A 19060-nucleotide genomic window follows, 5' to 3' on the forward strand; every position below is an offset into this window, starting at 1 on the left:
CATTAAAAGATCGGTATGCATATATGTGATGTATAATTCATCTCGAAGAAATCCTTCCATTATCAAATGGGATTAATAAACAGATTACAACTCCATTCGGCGATAAAGATCCATGATTCAATGAAAGTCCCATGCATTTCAGCGAAGGATCCCATGAAGAATGTTATAAAGAATTAACGAAGGTTCCTTAAAAGATTAAACGAAGAATCAAATGTTGGATTCCATGAAGGATTCCCATGAACATCTCATTAAGCAGACACTGAGGAGTGTAATAATTGAACACACGATCTGAATATAATGCTCATGTCAGCAGCACGATTGTTAGAATAAAAATTAACCACACCCATTGAAGCAGTAAACAAATAGTTTACAACAACGATAAATACATTGCGTTTAAACACATATTCCGAAATCGCTTTACTCCACGTTTCCCTGAATTATATTTCCACATAAAACACTCAAGGTTATTCACATCCAGCTGAGATTTCGATAGTTTCACGTAAAGGTATGAACAATGGATCGCACGGTTGATTACAGAAGCATTAGTAGGTGTTCATGGTACTAGTTATCATCACATAATGGTAATGCTGCATGCATCCCTGCACATGGATGTCTATATATGAGAAAATTCACAACTTCAACTTCTTCTGTTCACGTTATCACACATAGAACATGCTCTCCTGAAAGGCATTCGTTGTACTGCATAACCACTGAGCACGAGTGATGAGCACACACAGACATTACATTGAAAACAACATCTTCCTTGGCGTTGCTGATTGCCCACCGCTGCTGGGAGTGCGCTCACCGTCTTGGAGCGTGGAAAGGTTGAACAGCGATGGCATCAAACGCTTGAACTTTTTATTCATTCCGAAATATATAAGTGGATCGAGGATGTGAGATGCTTTGGCACAGAGGGCTGGCACGAGTGAAACATACATGGGAATTGTGACGTTGGAAGCAAAGGCTTCAACCATACTGACGACAGCGTAGGGCGTCCAGGCGAGAACGAACACAGACAGCATTAGAATCGTTACCTGGAAAGAAAGCATTTTGCTACATTACCTAAAATGTACATGATTATCGCATAATGTTTAAAATGAAAAAAAAACATATTGCTTTCTTGGTGTAAAAATCAAGATGAATAATATCAACATCAAGCGAATTGTTATTACACATTTTGATTTTCCTTTGACTTCATTGTTCCACGAACAGATACACAATAATCACTGATACACATTTTAAGGACGAATAGACAGGATTGCAATGTGCGATGTAGTTTGCTGATGGGGCAAAGCTTTAGTTAGATATTCGGAATGACCATTGTCTTTGTAATCCTGTTTATGTTTAGGAGCAGAGAGACAACATCCTCTTCATATGATTAACAATCAAAGTGTCATATGTGATTTTTGAAATAAAACGTTTCAATGACATTTTACAAAATAATCTTCAGCAAAGACAGGATGACGGGAATATTGCATAGCGCATGTATAATATTGAGCTGGAGCTTGAATGGCATTGATACGTATTATCCTTAACAGAGAATTTGTGGATGGCATTTTCTTTAGTTATGTAATTTATGTTAGCATACTCATCAATCTACCCAACTGGGATAGGATGGCATGTGTCAGCCAGGTCAGCGAACCTGGGAGCCAGTTAGTCACCCCTCACAATAAGCATGGGTTTCTGAAGACCACTTCCAACCCCGAACTTCACGGGTCCCTATATACATACAATCTAGGAGTAATACAACGTTTCGGGGTATATACCTACTCCTTCATAAGGTTTAGCCACGAAGGGGTAAGAACTCCGAAAAGTTGAGTTCCTTATAACGAGGAAGTAGGCATCCAGAATTTCTCACTTATCACGTAGGGCTAGCAGTCAAGAAAGAAGACAATGCAAGAAGACCGTACTTTCAGTAGACGAAGCTCCTGCAATGACCAGTGTTTCCAACGTGTGTTTTGCTTCCATCGTAGCATTTTCTGGCGGGTTGCCGTGCTTATGTTTGTTATGGAGATGTAACTGAATGCCATGGCCGAAATGGGCAGCGCCAGGCAAAACACGAAACTGCTTAAAAGGTACGACTTGTTTGGGTGACTCCACAGAAGAGTACAAGAGAGGCCATATCTTTCTACATCGTACATGCCCCAACCGGCCAGCGGAGTGATTGCCCAAAACAACGCATAGGAATGAATTACTAGGAGGCTGGTGAGGACTTTCCATCGGTTGTGCACTTGAACTGGAAAAAAAAGAAAATAAATAATTACTTAGATACTAACTAAAATGAATTTCGTTCAAAATCAATATTCGTAGTCCGGGTAGATTATTATGCATTACCAATGACCGTTTCAAGAAAATTATTCGACATCATTTTTGTTGGTACGAGTTTAGAAACTATGCTGGTCAGTTGTTCCGCACAAGCATCATGAAGGAGAAATACGTGACATATGCCATTGTGACGATAAGTATTCAATTCACTGTTCTGTAAATTATTGTTATTATTATTTTTATTATGCATTGAAAAGATTATATCAGCCATCATCATCATGTGTCAATGTCATGCTATGCTTTTCCTGGGTCTGTAAATGATTATTATGTATTGGAAAGATTTATTTGTCAATGTGATGTTAAACGTTTCCTGGTTCTGTAAATGATTATTATTATTGAAAAGATTCATGTGTCAATGTCATGTTACACTTTTCCTGGTTCTTTAAATGATTATTGTTATGCATTGAAAAGATTCATGTGTCAATGTCATGTTACACTTTTCCTGGTTCTGTAAATGATTATTGTTATGCATTGAAAAGATTCATGTGTCAATGTCATGGTAAACCTTTCCTTGTTCTGGAATTCTTCACAGTAATGTTATTCTGTTGGTTACGTTTCCCGAAGACTGAAATAACTCTCTGTAAACACCCATTGAACCATTGAGTGTTACGTTTCCCGTTGCCCTGATGCAGATCATGTGTCCTTTGAAAGCGTTAAATAAGCGTAAGAAACAGTTGAATGTAAACACAATATACCATCTTAACTGAGGTCAGTCTATTGTCTGCGTGCCCATATCGATTTACAACGTAGACATGAAGACGATAGGCAGTCCTCTGTAGACATGAATCGTAGGAGAACACAATTAATCACACGAAAATAATTCCATTAATTCCCTTGTAAGTGAGTGAGTGTGGTTTTACACAGATTTTAGCAATAGTCCATCAGGGGCCACCAGACCTGGGCTTCACTTTACACCCATGTTGAGCATTGAATCCCGGTCTTTGGCGTGACGTTATTGCCGTGGTTTGGCTTTAACCATTAGGCTACACTGCGCCAAGCATACATTGAGTACACACTGTTTGTTTGTGATGGTCATTCCCGAGGTCGGTCGTAGAATGAGCTAAACATGGAACTAATTCGAGTTAGATATGTACGTTTGGAATTTTGTTTGTTGTTTAAGGCCACACTAAGCAATACACCAACGTTACGACGGCGTGCTGTAAACAGTCAAGTCTGGACCAGACAATCCTGTGAACAACAGCATGACATCGTCGGTATACAGTTGGGAAACATGTGTCAATCAGGCCACTGACCACCTGATCCCATTAAGAGCTTCTGACGACAAGCATGGGTTGCTGAAGAAATCTGACCCGGGTCCTCACGGGTACAAATATCAAGCGACAAGAAGCGTTCACACAATCATACGATTTCCCAACTTTAATAACAACAGTGTCCATTGTATTTAAATATTACAATTTTGTACGAATCAGTGAGTGAGTTTAGTTTTTCGCCGCATTCAGCAATATTCCAGCTCTTTTGCGGAGGTATGTGACTAATCGAGTCTGGACCAGACAATCCGGTGATCAAGAACATAAGCATTGATCTGCGCAGTTGGGAACCGATGACATGTGTCAAGCAAGTCAGCGAGCCTGACCACCCGATCACATTAGTCACCTCTTACGACAAGCACAGTCGCCTTTTATGGAAAGCATGGGTTGCTGAAGGTCATTTCTACCCGGTACCTTCAAGGGTTCAATTCTGTACGAACTGACGATGTCAAGCACATGGTATCCCACCCAGAGGTGGTTGTTATCACAAATGTACGCAAGTCAAATCAAATTCCGAACCTTTACACAAGTTTACAGTACCACAGTGGTCTGTTCACATGCATGTGGGACAGGCAAGCAAATATTTCATTACAACAGTTGTACGAAGACGCCCTTAACAAGACACCAGGCCAGACACATCGATCTAATTATCTAGCCAATAACAGCAAGCATCGGGGCGATAGGACTAAACCTAGTTGTCTACATCCCACAGGGACATGGCCTACTGACCTAATGCTGGCCTCTTCACTGAGATGTAACGGACGATGCTCATCACCCCGAGGGTTGTCATGCTGTTCACCCCGAAGTAGAAGCCAAGAAACCCATTAATATCACATCCTGCAGCAGAATTATACATACTAAAACATATGCCACACATAAAGTCTTTAAGAGAAATATTGCTGAAAAGTTCAAGGTCAGTGCCATTATAGTATGTATATTATGATAATACAAAAGATTAGGCAAGTTTTTTCTGTAATGATTTTGAAAATGTAGAATGTACAACGATGTGGAAAATTCTGTTTGCTGTATAACATTGCATTTAGCAATATTCCACTATTTGGCGGCTGTCGATAAATAATCGAGTCTGAACCAGATTATCCGGTGATCAACAGCAACTAGGGAAGAGTTTACTGTCATGATTTTGAAAATGTAGAATGTACAACGATGTGGACAATTCTGTTTGTTTGCTGTTTAACAACATTGCATTTAGCATTATTCCAGCTATTTGGCGGCTGTAGCTAAATAATCGAGTCTGGACCAGATTATCCAACGATGTGGACAATTCTGTTTGTTTGCTGTTTAACAACATTGCATTTAGCATTATTCCAGCTATTTGGCGACTGTAGCTAAATAATCGAGTCTGGACCAGATTATCCAGTGATCAACAGCATTCTGATCATCGATCTGCGCAAATGGGATACGATCCATGCCTGTTGTAAGAGGATAGCTACCGGATAGTAGCTCAGACTCACCGATTTGGATCACCCGTGTCATTGTATTCCAGTTGAGTAGATCGATAGTCATGTCGTTGATCACTGGACTGTCTGACCCAGACTTCATTATTTACACACCGCCGCCATGTAGCTGGAATATTGCCGTGCGCTACGTTAAATATCAAAACCCTGATTCGAAACTGAACCCGGTTCCTAGTCCTCTAGAGAACACCTTGTCCTTCATACCTACACATTGCCTCTGTTACAGTGTGAACGCGTTCAGGTTGTCCATTCTATGACGTGAGGTCCAATTCACCATGGACTGAAATATTTTTGTGGGTGCGGTCTTACCTATTTTCCCAAATGTCCACCTATGTGAAAAGGTGGCAGCGATGGTCATCGGGTAGCCCATGAGCGGATGTCCGAGGTCCGAGATGGCTAGATTGACTATATAATAATCACAGGCAGTAAAAGACCTCCGCAGACGGTATGCAAGGCATATGACGAGTGTGTTGAGAGGAATAGCAATGAGGTCTGAAACAAAGGAAGAAGTAAATATAAATGTAAATTATAAATGGTATAAATCGTATATAATTTCAACCTTGGATCGTCATTTTTTCAAACTTTATTTAAAATTCGCATTGTTTCCATTTGGCGAAATCTTACATTGGTTCAAACGCCTTGGGGACATTCATGTTTGTTTTGCAGTGCTTGTCAGTGAATCTGGGTCCGTATTCCCGAAGCGTTCGTAGTACTAAGAAGTATTAACTTTAATCGTAACCAGTACTAGTGTGTTAAAAATGGGGCTCCGTAGGGCTACGAGCGTTTCGAGAATAGCAAGTCTGGACCTAGATTTTCGAAACTCGGTTAGCGCTAAGATATTCGTAAATACCATGCATTACCATTACCTTACGACTTTCTAAAGGCACTTCTAAAATCTAGGACCTGGTTCTTAACTTCATTATTCGTAATATTTTCATTAAATCATTACATAGATTGATGCGGGATTGAAACCAGTCATGAGGCGCTGATGACAAACCTAGAAACATAATCAACCGGGATTGGAACCCACGGTCCTAGGATCCCGGTTTGCCACAGGGACGCAACTCTGTAACGACTGGACCAACCCAGATTCAGCACTGGGAAAGAGGTGAAACTCCTCCATACTGAAAGAAAGCGACAGAATCAATAACCTCAGTCGACAACACAGTCATCTGATGATGACATCGGGTGTTCCCGAGAGAGATTCTGATATCGCCAAACCATTTTTGACTTCCGGGTATAAGTAGGCATACGAAAAGTAACAGTTGTTCTGTGAGGTCACTGGACCACATGGTGTGGTCAGCCCCAGTGCTATTTGGGTATCACACTACTCTCATGCTATTAACCACTCGCCGAACTCACTAAGCAGGACACATAGCTCAACTATTATGGCGTCAAACAACAATTCACATATCCGGAAGCAGTGACAAACTGCGCCATGAAGAGGCTCTCGTGGATCTTTGTATTCTTTATTTTGAAAAAAAATCACGTAATCAGCGATACAGTTAATAGGCCCTGATACCATCCACAATTTATTTTTTTTAAAATGCAAGCATTTTTTTTAAAAAAATACTGAATGTACACCATTTCTTGTACTGACATTTTGTTGTACAATGGACACCTGGCCTCAAACAACCCATACCTGGCACGAGAGGCAGGTGTACTGGCCGTAAGAAGACCCAAGCTGATGAATTGGTCGATTCATGTCATCGTATCAAAAATTAAGAAGAACTGTTTGGATTCAATCACTGGATTGTCTGGAACAGACTAGATTGTTGGCAACACCTCGTCAGCTGGATTACCCTTCTGTGCAGCGTCAAGAAAACGTCAAAGTGTTATCGTGTCGCTATTCATACCAGATATGTGCCCAGAATAGACACACAATATGAACTCACAGGTTCTGTATTCATGTATTCTGGAAAATATTTGTTGTCATTCTACTGACAATGAAAAATAATCATTAACCTATTGGAATGCATTGATCATGACAGTGACACGGAAGACCTCTGTGACTGATACAGCAATGGACACATGTAGCAAATTGCCGAGCAATGTGGCGTTCGTCACATTAACCGCGTTCCGATAGGACCAATGTCAAGGTCGATAATAACTGGCCGTTAGCGGAACCATGGAAATGATAGTATCGCTTCCTTTCCGGGATGAAGGTTGATGAAGTAGAAACCACCTCCGGTGGTATTTGTGTTGCAGATTAAGTTCATCCAATTATTCGATAGGCTTCTGGGACCTGTCGTTCATTGAGACATTTCCTGCAACATGTATTCAGCTGACTTTTTTTCAACCTACAGATGACACGACAACCTGTAAATAATTTAGTATCTCAAAACCAGTGGCTGATATTGTGAGCACCTCTTTAGAGTAGCATAACACGCAATCCCTTGAAAAATGTAACTTTACTTTGTTCGCAGGAATGTTTTACTTTGAACCGCGTTTACTTCAGCATGGTGAACCGAGATTCGAACTCACAATCATATTAGTCTAGTGTATCTACTTTAAACGACAGGGGCGTCCATGTCTCATAATAGTGAGTGAGTAAGTTGGGTTTTACGCCATTTTTAGCAATATTCTAGCAATATCACGGCGGTTGACATCAGAAATACCCTTCACACTATCTACCCATGAGGACAATAGAACCCGGGCTTTCGGGGTGACGAGCGAATGCTTTAACCACTGGGCTACCCCGTCGCATGAAAACAATGAACAACTGATATTCGTAGAATGGTATTATGGAAAGGGTTGCTTGACATATACAGCCCAGCGGGATTTGTGCTGGAAAGTGAAAGTAGTTCGATATAATACAATACATTTCAATTTGGAAAACAATGATTCATTTCCGTAAAATAATATTTTCGTTCTTCACTGACAGCAAATCGATGGGCACTCCAGTAATAAAGTACCAGTTTTGTCTAAGGCTAGGCAACATATCATTTCACTGACAACATATAAGGAGAAAAAAATATATATGTGTTTTTTCTTCGAGAGGTTATTGGAATATATGACCAAGGATACATTTAAATACTTTTTCGGTTCGCTGTTCCTGACAGTTCCTGCTGTAGTGTGTTGATGAATATGATCAATGTTCAGTATTGACATTCATAGATCACAGGTATAAGTGACACATTTGATGGGACTAAATTTCACAACTGGTTGATTATGACGGTAAATGTCTTTATCGCTATGTTTAAATTGAAGATAATGTTTTGATAAAATAACCTTCAATGTTTGCACTATTGAAATATATAGTTTCTGATTGCGTTGTCAGAAGAAGAGATGAAGACATGTTGTTCGGCATTAATTTTATAGTTGTACGTTAAACAGGAGAGGGGTAAGGTAACCTAGTGTTTAAAGCGTTCTCTCGTCAAGCGGAAAATCCGGGTTCGATTCTCTATATGATGAAATTACACGTGTAAATCTTTTCCAGTTCCTCGTTTAGCTCATCGAAGGGTCCAAGTCAGAAATGACCAACACAAACAATGTGTACTCAGTGTATGTCTGGCACAGGGGAATCAGGACGCCGGGTGGCCGAGTGATAAAGCGTTCGCTCGTCCGACCGAAGACCCGGATTCGATGCTCCACGTGGGCATAATACAATCACCTTAGGAAACGTAAACAAATATCGAGGTTACATCAACCCATTTCCGTGCATATTCGAGCTAAAGAAGTACTACCACCAAGTACCAGATGACCTGCCATTGGCACCGGGGTACATTTCAATGTACCTCGCTTGTAAGTGAGTACACTGAAAATAATAAAAGAGCGCTTAGCCAATCAGAAAACGACATTTTTGTGTGAGGTAAGATAATGTGCAAAGGCCATGTTGGGTGTCCCTGCCTGGTTTTGCTGGAATCTTGCTAAAATAGCTGCAAACCCATTACCTCTTGTTAACTACAATGACATGGCGTTATAGGGTGGTCAGTAAATAGAGTCATGATATGAAAAGGTTCTTGATGGAATTTACATATCAACTGAACCAAACATTTTTATGTCATAATTATTACATACGTGCATTACCTCTGAACTTAGAAAACATGGTTCCATCTTCTGTCTCCTGTCGGTAAATATTATTCCTCGTCTTTAAATAACGGCAAAATGTTACAAAGGATAAGACACATTTACAGAGACTTCAAGAGGTTAATTAATTCTATTTCCAACATATTGTTATTCCTTATAACCACATTTATATTCTTTCAATCTGAAATATCAAAGATCAATGTTTGTACAAAATGGTCTTTATGGTCAAATGTTAATGAAACCTTTGGGCAGAAATTACTGTTCAATCCAGCTCGATGTAGAATATGTCTGACAAATATTAACCTCTTCAGATACACAATTGGTCATTGTAAGAAAATTCAACAAAATATTATAAAGCAAAAGTTAAAATGATGTCTAGAATGAATGACTGCAACCTTAAACAGTGTCAACTGACATTGCTAAGACAAATTAATAGATCTATATTTTGATACTTTGAAATGTCTTGCTTTTTCCGAGGCATATTTCTCGTTCTCACTTATTTACACTTCTCCAGAAATGTTTTCTTATCAACAAGGAAAGTTGGTTTATATGTTTTCATTGCTCCCAAGGTTTCATTTCAATTTCTGTATGGCTGTACAGAGTTACATGTAACAGAATTTTCTTAATCCCGTTGGAAATTCTTACAGTGCATTTCTACACTGCTATCGGGAACCGGCTGTTTGAGATGAAGTCATAGTTTGATTAATGTTTTCAAGTATACAATTATACCTGGTTGATTTTCAACTTCATTCCTCTTCTAATAGTACTAAAATGTTTTGGGTTTTTTTTCGTATTTGGCGTTCTTCACTCGCTCTTTTACCTCTTGTTCATTTGCACCCAATTTAGTTTTTCCGTATGCTAAATGACAAATGCGAGAAATCCGAAAATCATGAGAAATGTCAGAAATGTGGGAACTGATATGAGAAATAAGAAATTCAAACACATGGAGGGTCTTAATACATACAACTGTAGTTTATATTTCCCTTTCCTTTATACAACCGGTATCAAATATTCCTTTGGATTTAGTGACAAATGTCTGATTCAGTTTGTCCACAATATGATTTTCATGCGTGTGTGGGTTGTGAAATATCATAACACAACTGATGTCAGATAAACACAGGGTAAGTTGGTTCCCACAGTGAGCACATGAGAAATGTGCAAAACATGTAAAATTTGAAAATTGAATTTGAATTTGATAATATGAGAATGTGAGAAATATGAAATTATGAGACATGTGAGAATATACAAATGTGACAAATATGACAAATCTGCGAAATTAGAGAACCATGAAACATCTGAAATAATGTGATAAAAATGAGACATGAAGAGCAGGGGATGTATGGGGCTTGCTGATAATCCGTCCCATCAGCTCCCGTGATCTATAACTTTATCCTGCCAAATTCTTCCATTTTCCATGAAGCATTATTTTGGGGATCCCCGTTCTAACGGAGATTTATCCTTTCAAACGGTTTAAAATCATCGTTCAAATCCCGCTAAAACATGGTCTTATGGTCTGCTCGAACTGTTATATAGTCAAATCCCGCAATGCCGAACTTACAATTGTTTCATTCATTTATGTTCATCACGATTGACTTGGCGCTCACTTCTGCACCAGTACTATACATCCTTATGGTCAATAATAGCAAAGCTTGTAAAGACATCTTGTGTGAAGTAGGGCCGGCTTTGAGACGAATTAGGGCGACTTTTTATCTGCGGAGTGATTCTGATTCACATCTGACATCGATTTTGCAGCAGTAGTCGCACATTGTGATATCCCCTAAGAGACCCTAGGAACTTCGACCTTTCAGGAATACCTGAATAGGCTTTGAACACGTCCCTGCATGAGGGGCACTCGTTACAACGTTTACAACGTTTAGCCTAACGAGACGTGACCTTGACCTTGTCGAAATCTGTGTTAAATTTGCTGATCGTGCAGTCCAGGGCTTCCTTTCACAGGGCACGAAGGTGATCGTAAGTCACTAAGGTAACCTTATTGCAAGGTTGATGAATGACATTTAAGGTTAACCTTCGTAAAGGCAGCTTCTTGGGAGCCCCAGCTACTTTTGTAAGGGCTCTATGCCAAAACCAAGTTGGGGGCCATTGGGGAGCAATGCACCGAGGACCCAACTTCGGGTGTACCTCAGGGTACCATGTACGAAGTCCAAAAGATCTTTTACGGGTCATTTCTGTAGTATGCATCGCCATGACTTTATGCAAAACTGACAGTCTGCCAAACCACAAGGACGATCTTGATCTAGTGGTGTTTTTGGTATATTGGAAGTGATGAGAAACCACACTCACTCACTCATTGTACGCCTCCTGCTTTGTCTTGTACTCATGAACAGCTTTTCAGACGCTGACCGGGAACATCGACCCGCTCGACATTGAGTATGCGTTGATGCAATGGCCTTCACTCTTCTCTCACACACACTGCCATGGTGTCTCAAATGGTGATTTTCATGTATGGCTCCAACTGATATCTCCAAGGCATTTTGGAGGCGGTGAGAAAGTCCCGTGGTCAACGCGTTTGCTCGTCACCCCAAAGACCAAAGACGCTGGTTCGATTTACCACATGTGAACTATGTGTGAAGTCCATTTCTGATGTTCTCCGCGGATTATTGCTAAAAACGGCGAAAAACCAAACAGACAAGTAATTATGGTCCAAATACGTTCAAAAAGTGTGCTTTCGAAATTCATTCTCAGCTCCATGGGGAGTATGCAGCATAAACTGTGCCTGTGTGGAAGGTTGATAGGACCATTACCATCTCATACCCACTCACTGTTTGGTAATATTCTGGCGGCATAAGGCATATTCTGGAGAATGTCACTTGACACCATATCGTTCTGCATAAATGTACAAAAGGACCGTAGCCTAGGAAACTATCAGGAATAAAACTACAGAACATGGTCACCCATCCGCTCACTCTCCGCCACCAGCGCTGCTTATGGCCAGAGTGTGAAAATGTTAACATTTGATTCCCTAAACTCCTATTACCAAAATTAAACACATAGACTTTTTCATACACTTTAACATTCTGTTTAGATTTCCATCGCTTATCATCACACTTTTACCTCTGATCCGAATGTTATTTGTTCAAAATAGATTATTAACTATTGTAAGAATTATTTCCCCCTTTCCTTCTACTTTACTATACCATTCATATAAGTAGTCAGCTGATTGGCAGTGTAACATGAACATCTTTAGCTAGATAAATATGCCCTAATGACAAGACTTGCCCGTGGCTATTTATAGATATCTTTGACGTCACGCATCTCATTCGCTACAATTTGTATGTTATTTCAATCCATTCAAGCACAAATGTTAAAAATGGTATCGTTAGAACCCCCAAAAGAATTGTCACGAGCAAAGGAATCAAAAACATCTTGCCCGAAGCAAATGTGATTCAGAACAAGCCGAGTTATAAATGTCTGTGTGTTTAAAAATATGTTCTGTGACGTCACAGAGGTCAATGTTGTCTCAGAATAACACTTATACAACTTATTTATTTTTAAACGCCTACAAATCCTAGAGTGAGTCGTTAATAAGGCAATCTTCCATTATTGAGGTCCAATGAGAAATCGTACTGTCTACATCGTGCTGTACTTCAATTCCACTGTGTAATACGACTGAGAACAAACCAAATGAGTATTGAATAAACAATAAACTGTTACTGCTAACCTGATATAGCGACTTATCTGATAACCTAAAGACCATTATCGACAATCTATTGCAATAGCACTTCCCATATCACAAGATCCGGTTAGAATTCATCCTCATTAACGAATGCTTGTTGTTAAAGGGATTGTATGTTAAGGCACCCCCCTGGCACATGGCACATGTCATCTTATCCTAATTGTATAGATCCGTGTCCACGCTGTTTACAAGCCGCCGCCATATATATTTGGCTGGAATATTGCTTAGTGCGACTTGGAACAACTAACCAACGAACAAATAATCCAATATCACATATTTTTAACAATCAAACTTTCCAAACGAATAATACCATTTACACGCAAACAGATCATATCATCATATCAACGTGAAGTCCGAGGAGTTTAAAGTGTCAGCTGATCCGATGTATCATTTTTCTTTTCTGGTTTAAACAGGATATGGCTGACAAAGTTTGATTTAAGAGCAAGTGAGTATGGTTATACAGCGTTGTTGGCAATATTCTAGCAACACAGTGGGGGGTGCATATTGTTAATATCATTTTGGGAATCGAGCCCGGATCGTCCCCTTGGCGTGCAAACGCTTTAACCACAAAGCTAACCAACGGCACTTTGGTTACACAAACACACTTCGAGGTGAGATATGTTATCAGGTTGACGTTACTTTGTAGCTTTAGTCAATGTGTGTGTGAGTGAGTTTAGTTTTACGCCGCACTCAGCAATATTTCAGCTATAAGGCGACGGTCTGTAAATAATCGAGTCTGGACCAGACAGTCCAGTGACCAACAGCATGAGCATCGATCTGCGCAACTGGGAAAACGATGACATGTGTTAATCAAGTCAGCGAGCCTGACCACCCGATCCCTTTAGTCACCTCTTACGACAAGCACAGTCGCTTTTTATGGCAAGCATGGGTTGCTGAAGGTGGACCTTCTCGGGTCCAGTCAATGTATCGAGACAGAATGTGACCCAAGAGGAAGTGAGCTTGACCTCATACTACATATATTCCTCTTTGTTAATACAAACATTCCTCTTCGTCAATGATGGTATTTATCTTTGTAAACAACATATTCGTCTTTGCTGATAAAAATTTTCTCTTTGCAATTGTGAATACACATGTCCGTCTTTGTGAAAAAGGCTTATTTCCTCTTCTTCTACTTTGTGAATACAGATATTCCTCTTTGCCAATGAGTGTATTATTCCTTGTGAGAAGAGCTGTTATTCCTCTTTGTGAATAAAAATAATCCTCTTGGTAAAAGAAATATTCCTCTGAACACCGATATGCCTTCTTGTCAGTAAAACATTTCTCCTAGATAATACAACTTTTCTCTTTGTGACCAAAGATATTTCTATTCGTGAATATGGATATTCCTTTTTGTTGACAAATATATTCCTTTCGTTGATGTAGATATTCCTTTTAATAATTTCACCTTTTTGTTAATATGGATTTATTTTAGGTCAGCAAACATACTACACTTTCGAAAATACCGATTCTCTCTGCACGATATAAGTCGCTGATAATCCGAAGCATCTCGGAGCATCAATCAGTGAATATACCTTCAGTAGAAATCGATTAGCAAGCTCAGTAATGTCAAGCAAGTTAATTTTTAGACTTTACGATCTGATCATTTAGCGACGTATCGATTTTGTAGGCTCAAACAAGGCATTATTCCTGACCAAACCTCGGCAGTAGAAATTATGTGTGATGATAAACAATGAGAGAAAACTATAAGTCTGTAGCAGACGCACCTGCTCATCTGAGACCGTGCCCATCAAGAACGTGATGCATTCTGTACACCATACATTAATGGCGAGGTGATATGAAATCGCTTGTTTGTAAAGGGCAAAATGTAAGATCTGTCCACAGAAAAATACTGCTGAATGACGATTATAGACACGATTAGTTTTATTGATAAACAAAAGGAAAACAGTTGAACAACCATGTCCGGCTCAATACGGCAACGTCAAAGGACATTGCTGACCTTGATGCTGACGGTGTTTTTCGACAGGGGTGATGTGACGTTTACATTCTGTATGCTCCTGTATATTGTGGTTATCTGTAATGTGTATTTTATAACTGCAGGGACATGAGTGGCACAGTGTAGTTGTGTCCCTTGGTCACGTCAAAAGTAAGGTGGCGTGAAATGGGATTGAACGTCATACTTAAAAAATCTCGCTCATATGACATGCATGTATGTGTATCGGTGGCTGCTTGTACTAACCCAAGCTTAAGTTAGTTTTAGAGTGCCAGCTCACCGAGATATTATGCCGCAATTAAACACCAACACCCCACTCAGACACATTATACTGACTCCGAGCCGACCAGTTCTTGTACCTATTTATGTCGAGCGGCAGGCAGGGACTATCATATGTTAACGTCTTTTGGTATGAAATGGCTGGGGGTCGAACCGCGACATTCCGCTCTCCGAGTGCACACTCTAACCAAAACACCACAGAGGCGGTTTCCTGAACCTAAGATCGTGGATTTTGTTACAGGGTTTGTCACTACCATTACCGTGGATGTGAGTCTCACCAAACTGTTAAGCGTCTTCTTTGAGTTGGATAATTTAAACGTCGCATCACCTTATGTCCTTTTCTGGTAAGCGCCATCGGCGTCACTTGAGGTTGTCATCCAACATTAAGCCGAAATACCGTAATATATATTTCAAGACAGCGTACAGATATATAACTGGTTCATTCCTGTTACACAAGAGCGTATTGGTGAATTCCTTTGCAGAGTTATAGGGTTCTCTAAACGCCTTCCTTTTGTTCATCAGACACTGGCCAATTACCAGTATGACAAACAGCAGGATAATAGTCTGAGAACAAATCGTATGGATTTACAACTTCTTTAATACATAAATATTTAAAAAGTTGTAAATCCATACCATTCGTTGTCATATTACCTACAAACTTCTAAATGCCAATCAATCATCTCAGCATAATAATCATGATCATTATTTGCTATTTCCATTTGACAGTACAGGTCCTTAGGTGACAACATAATACAGTATTAAGAAGCCACGGTATGTTCAGTAAATGTGTTAATTCACCAGTAAGAACTTTAAGGAAACAGGAAACCTACAAATGTCCAAACAATAAGAAACGGTCTCGTTGGACTTTGGTCAAATGTAGAAATTAATCCCTGTAGCCCTACTGGTTTGGGGACATTTCAATTTCAGATCCGCACGAGGTAATGAGATCTTCTCAGATGTATTAACGAAAGACGCATTCATGGCTTGCATTTCAGGGCCTCATGAAAAAAACTGGTTACATGTATATATAGGCCTTTGACGCCGAATTGTCTTCCCTGATGACATTTGATGTAAAAAGTATAAGCAGGTAATTTCTAATATTGTTTATAAAGGAAAGAGGGGAAAAAGACAAATGAGAAACGACAAATACCTGTTTCGTATGTTTTCAGTGTTTCAGTCCATGCCTGATCAGAAGAGTGAGTGAGTTTGGTTTTACGCCGCTTTTAGCAAGATTCCAGCAATATTACGACAGGGGACACCAGAAATGGCCGTCACACATTGTACCCCAATGGGAAGTCGAACCGGGGTCTTCAGCTACCGGGTCTAAGCTCAGCAGCCTGCTTAGAAGGTGTATTTGCAATTACATTTTCTCAGCAAAGCACAGGATTTATTACTTTATGGTTGAGTTTCATCCGAGATTCGAAGCCACATCAACTCTCTTAACCACTAAAACAAGAGACTAGTGAAGTTCCCGGGGCAGAACAGGCCTTCAGCAACCCATGCTTGCCCTAAAAGGCGACAATGCTTGTCGTAAGAGGCGACTAACGGGATCGGGTGGTCAGGCTCGCAGATTTCGTTGACACACGTCATCGGTTCCCAATTGCGCAGATCGGTGCTCATGTTGTTGGTCACTGGATTGTCTGGTTCAGACTCGATCATTTACAGACCGCCGCATATGGCTGAAATATTGCTGAATGAGGCGTAAAACTAAACTCACTCACTCACTCACTAAAACAAGGATGTCGCCTTTCATCCTGCATAATTTCATCTTGCGCGTATATGTTAAGTAATCACCATCTCATGATCAAGGAGACATTTGTTAATGTCAAATAACTAATTCAGATGTTAAAGACACATTTGTACCATGAAAGCTAGACTAACAACTAGTCTCTGAAATGAACATATTTTACTGAAAACAATTCATAGTAAAAAAAAAATATAATATAATGAAATGGAGCCCTGAGACTTTCTTCATTTCCTGAAGCTAGGGGAATCTAGACTTTCCACATTTCTAGACTTGCATGGGCTCTCTTGGATATATTTCCCTATATTTAAGGTCTGTACGACAGACTAAATGGCAGCAAATATCATCTTAAGTTTACTGTGAAGGTATATGAAACGCTTCCTCATTTATCACATTTATTATCTGTCAGTTTGGGGGATGTGATATTTATGCTTGAAGAAGTCCTCCCCATGGGTATAGTACGTCTTCCCTTCTTGGAACAAATGAGTGAAATATTGGCTGGGATTGGCTAGCTAAATCAAGGCCATTTGTCTCTCAAGAATAACTGTATATAAAGTTATATCTGTGATCGAATTTCGTTCAAAAACAATTTACTTATACACGAACAAGAAATACAAGATAAATCGCCGTATCTGCTTCATATCAGAAATCAGCATTACGATCCTCTCTCAGAAATATGACAAAACGAAAGTCTATTGACACGTTCCAGAAGTGTCGAGCTATATTCCATCAAGTAAAATCTGTGATATATTCGATTCCAAATAACACTTGTGTGGCAGAGGTGCAGTCGGACTTTCTAAGTTTTTTCTAAGAAGAGCGTTGTTGGAGTCATGTGATCAGGGTTGCAGCGATCAAGTCTCAGGAAAGATTTCAGAACGTTGACTTGTGAAGGCATCACCGCTCACAGTTTCTTATTCTGACTCATGCCATTTCACCTGCCTTTTCGTGTGTTTGTAACAAGTGAGATCCGGTGAGAACATTTGATGTACAATGCATTAACTATCTGACCAAGATTCAGATACTTGAATGATATAGGCCGTTTAATTTGTTCCGAACAAAAGTTGAACTTCACAATACATGCAGAAGATTCAATAACTCAATGCCAACAAGCGAGTTGGTAAAAACACATAAAAACATATCTTTAAGGTTCGTTCACGCTTATTTCGAATTGACAGGAAGCAAGGAGAATCAAAGAGAACTAAATATTTCCAAAATTCGAACTACATTCGAGAGAGAATGTCAAATGAAACAATTTCAAGCTTTGTAAGAATGCAACTCCCAGATTCTATCTGGCGTTTTAGTGACAGGTAGCCATGCGATTCTTGTGTTCTGAGGTTTCATTCGAAGAGCGTTCGGGACGTTCTGACTGTATTCGGGATGTATTTGAGTTACATTCGAGCTGTATTCCAACTGCACTCGAAATATTCTGATACACTTGAAGAATACATCACCGGAAATCCAGCAGCAACCGAAATACATTCTGACTCATTCGAGCAACATTCGAGACATAATGATAGGATTTAAAGTCGCTTGTCTTTTCTATTCTCCCCCGAATACTTTTAGAATACTTAGAATGCAGTAAAAAATAGAATGCAGTAATAATACTTAGAATGCAGTAATAATACTTAGAATGCACCTCAAATGCCGTTCGATATTTTCCACTTCGAATGTACCTCTAACGTTTTGAACATGTTCTTAATACGTGTATTGGAATGCATTCGGAATGCAGTAAGTTCAAAATTCAGTTCGAACTTCCAGGAATCTCCAGAAATTTTCATTCCGACCGCATTCCGGCTCCGTCCACCTCTAGTGTGAACTGGGTTCAAGAGCTATAAGTGTCTAGGATATGTAGATCTATCAAAGTCCACCGCTTTTTCAGCAATGCAAAAGGTTTCTGTGAGGTTCGTATTTCTGTGTCTTGTATTGGTACATATAGGCTGACTGAGAATATCACTGAAAGGTCAGTTCTGTGATTATAGATGTTACGTAGCCTGGACCTCGAGCAATTGGCATCAAGGACAATATTACATTAATGCGACCTTTACTTAGGTTCTTTCGCAAGGATTGAAACTGATGGAATGATAGACCCATATAGGTCATGGCTTTTCGGTCGTATTTGATAGCTAATGATGAGTTTTGCGTGACGACCATCAATACGACTCTCGTAGGGACTCATCAATTGATGAGTGACTGAGAGGAGACCGGTGAGTGAGTAAGCGGTGAGTGAATGGGTATGGTTTTATGGGGAGTTTTATTGCAGCATTATCACGATGGGGGACACCAAGATGGGCTTCA

At 39.8% G+C, this 19060-nt stretch overlaps 1 protein-coding gene across 1 annotated transcript in view; it reads right to left on the reverse strand.

Annotated features, from left to right (window-relative positions):
- Positions 1-740: 740 nt before the first annotated feature.
- Positions 741-19060, reverse strand: part of LOC137276726 (opsin-5-like) — a 44633-nt gene continuing 26313 nt past the window's right edge. The window contains exons 2-5 of the mRNA XM_067808361.1: positions 5378-5560; positions 4323-4430; positions 1911-2236; positions 741-1034 (exon numbers count right to left, since the gene is read on the reverse strand). Coding sequence (XP_067664462.1) covers positions 741-1034; positions 1911-2236; positions 4323-4430; positions 5378-5560 — 911 coding nt within the window. The remainder of the gene's footprint in view (positions 1035-1910; positions 2237-4322; positions 4431-5377; positions 5561-19060) is intronic.

The sequence above is a fragment of the Haliotis asinina genome, chromosome 1 (genome assembly GCF_037392515.1).
Source record: "Haliotis asinina isolate JCU_RB_2024 chromosome 1, JCU_Hal_asi_v2, whole genome shotgun sequence".
NCBI lineage: Eukaryota > Metazoa > Mollusca > Gastropoda > Lepetellida > Haliotidae > Haliotis > Haliotis asinina.